Genomic DNA, 2,500 nt, shown 5'->3' on the forward strand with positions numbered 1-2,500 from the left:
CCCTGCCTTATTCAACCCCAGCCCTAATTAACCCCTATCCTAATTAACTCCTGCCTTAATTAACCCTTACCCTAATTCACCCCTGCTCTAATAAACGCCTGCCTTAATTAACCCTTGCCTTAATCCATCTCTACCCTATTAACCCCTGCCCTAATTAACCTCTACCCTTATTAACCCCCACCCTAATTAACCTCTACCCTAATTAACCCCTTCCCTAATGAACCCCTGCCCTAATGAACCCGTGCCCTAATTAACCCCACCCTAATTAACCCCACCCTAATTAACCCCTGCCCTAATTAGCCCCCACCTAAATCAACCCCCTCCCTAATGAACCCCACCCTAATTAACCCCCGCCTTAACCAACCCCCACCCTAATTAATCTAATTAACCCCCACCCTAATGAACCCCCTCCCGCGCCCCAAAACAGGTGTGCGAGTTCGAGGACATCTCCTTCGTGATCGTGGTGCCGTCGCAGCTCCGCCAGAACGATTACTACAAGCAGGTGTACATCATGTGGATGTACCTCCTCATTATGTACCTCATCCCGTTCCTGAGCCTTATGATCTTCAATACGTTTATCTACAGGGAGGTGAGTCTCGCTGGTTTCCCTGGTCAGTTGGTTGTACTAGGGAGGTTGAGGGTGTGTTTGTGGGGGTGGGGGGAAGAAGAGAGGTGTGGAATAAGGGGAAGAGTGAGGGATTGGGGGGGGGGAGGGAGGGGGAAGGGAGGGAGGAAGGGAGGGAGGGAGGGAGGAAGGGAGGGAGGGAGGGAGGGAGGGAGGGAGAGAGAGAGAGAGAGACAGAGAGAGAGAGAGAGAGAGAGCTATTTCCTTTGGGGTCATGCAACAAAAATAACGTTGTTAAATATACAGAAGCTCGCTTTAGTCAGTGATTCCAGGAAAATATTTGCTTATTTATATTGCTGCCTTGTCTTATCTATTATCTATTTAATCTCAGTTATCACTGTCTTTAAAATACACACATCCTGTATAGATATCATTGATATATTGGGCGCGCATCATTAAATGATCAGACTTTAGAGAGAGCTTGAGCCCAAAGAGAGAGCCACTCCTCTGCCGTGTGCGCCTCGACCGCTAAAGACCCGGCTTCGCGCAGGTCCGCGCCGCCAACATGGAGCGGCAGCGGCTGAGCCGGCTGGAGAAGAAGGAGATCGGGCTGGCGGTGATGCTGCTGGTGGTGGTGACGGTGTTCATCGTGTGCAACGTCCTCGCGTTCATCATCAACGTGCTCGAGCTCCTGGACATCGCCATCGACGAGCTGACCATCCTGAGCAACCTGCTCGTCACCGTCAACTCGTCCGTCAACTTCATCATCTACTGCATCTTCGGCCAGAAGTTCCGGAAGCTGTTCCTCAAGATGTTCTGCTCGCGCATCCTGGCGGCGTCGGCGGCGCGCGACACGGCCATGGCCGAGTCGGGCGCCTTCGCCAACAACACGGTGTTCGGCGAGTCGCGGCTCCTCACCAACGGCCGCTCCACGCACACCTTCCGCCTCACGTCGTGGAACGGCTCGCACCAGGGCCGCCTCCTGCAGGGCCACGGCGGGGCGCCCGGCGCCCACGCCATGTCCTGCGCGTCCCCCTGGCGCCCCTCCAAGTACCCCGGCGCCACCTTCGACGACCCTTCGGCGCCCTCCACCATCGCCACCTCGTCCTTCAACCACGCCCGGAGCCCCGATGGCAGCCGCGCCCTCCTCGCCTCCAAGCAACCGCTCTACCTCCAGACAGGTGAGCTAACACAGTATAGTATCTCTTCTGGTCAAATAAAAAAAAAAAAAAAAAAATTAGCTTCTCTCACCGACTGAGAAATTAAGATATCTCGTTGAAAACTGTAGATTTTGCAATAACAAACTACACCCAAATGCTCCTATTAACAAAACTGTCAATTCTCTTACTAACAAAAACACTGCAGACCTTGCCACCACTAACATCAACCCAAACAAAGGAACCCCCAGTCGCTACTCAACCCACACCATCACAAACACCTCATGCACGCGCAAGACCAAACCTCCAACTCTTAAACAATACCAACAACACTAACAACAAGACGACCCCCTACGCCCACACCCGAAACCCCGCCCATCTCTATAAACCCTCACCTCCCTCGTGCACGCCCGCAGACAAGACCAGCGAGAAAACCCACCCGGGAGAGCCAGTGCGTCTGCAGTGCATAAGTTGTGAGGACTGCTGCTCCTCACTCAAGGGCCACCCGCACGTCAGATAGGGGAGTTTGTGAGACCTCGAGCCAGGCTGCAAACACACGCGCGTGCATGTATGTTTCCGCCCGTGTACGTGTTAGCCTGTGATGGCGGGGGAGTTACAGTGAAACAAAGGGTGGTGATGTGATGATAGTGGTAGTAAAAAGATGTGGAGAAACTGAGGGTAATATAATGAATTGTGATGATAATGTTGTAATAATGGTAATGATGATTATTTGATGATAACGAGGATGAACTTGGTAATTTTGATAATTGTCATTTTT

The 2,500-nt window shown here is 52.4% G+C and overlaps 1 protein-coding gene across 1 annotated transcript in view; it reads left to right on the plus strand.

Moving 5' to 3' along the window:
• Positions 1 to 2,500, plus strand: part of LOC125044963 (FMRFamide receptor-like) — a 21,198-nt gene that overhangs the window by 8,108 nt on the left and 10,590 nt on the right. The window contains exons 3-5 of the mRNA XM_047641939.1: positions 428 to 589; positions 1,116 to 1,746; positions 2,139 to 2,290. Coding sequence (XP_047497895.1) covers positions 428 to 589; positions 1,116 to 1,746; positions 2,139 to 2,242 — 897 coding nt within the window. The 3' untranslated portion in view covers positions 2,243 to 2,290. The remainder of the gene's footprint in view (positions 1 to 427; positions 590 to 1,115; positions 1,747 to 2,138; positions 2,291 to 2,500) is intronic.

The sequence above is a fragment of the Penaeus chinensis genome, chromosome 36 (genome assembly GCF_019202785.1).
Source record: "Penaeus chinensis breed Huanghai No. 1 chromosome 36, ASM1920278v2, whole genome shotgun sequence".
NCBI lineage: Eukaryota > Metazoa > Arthropoda > Malacostraca > Decapoda > Penaeidae > Penaeus > Penaeus chinensis.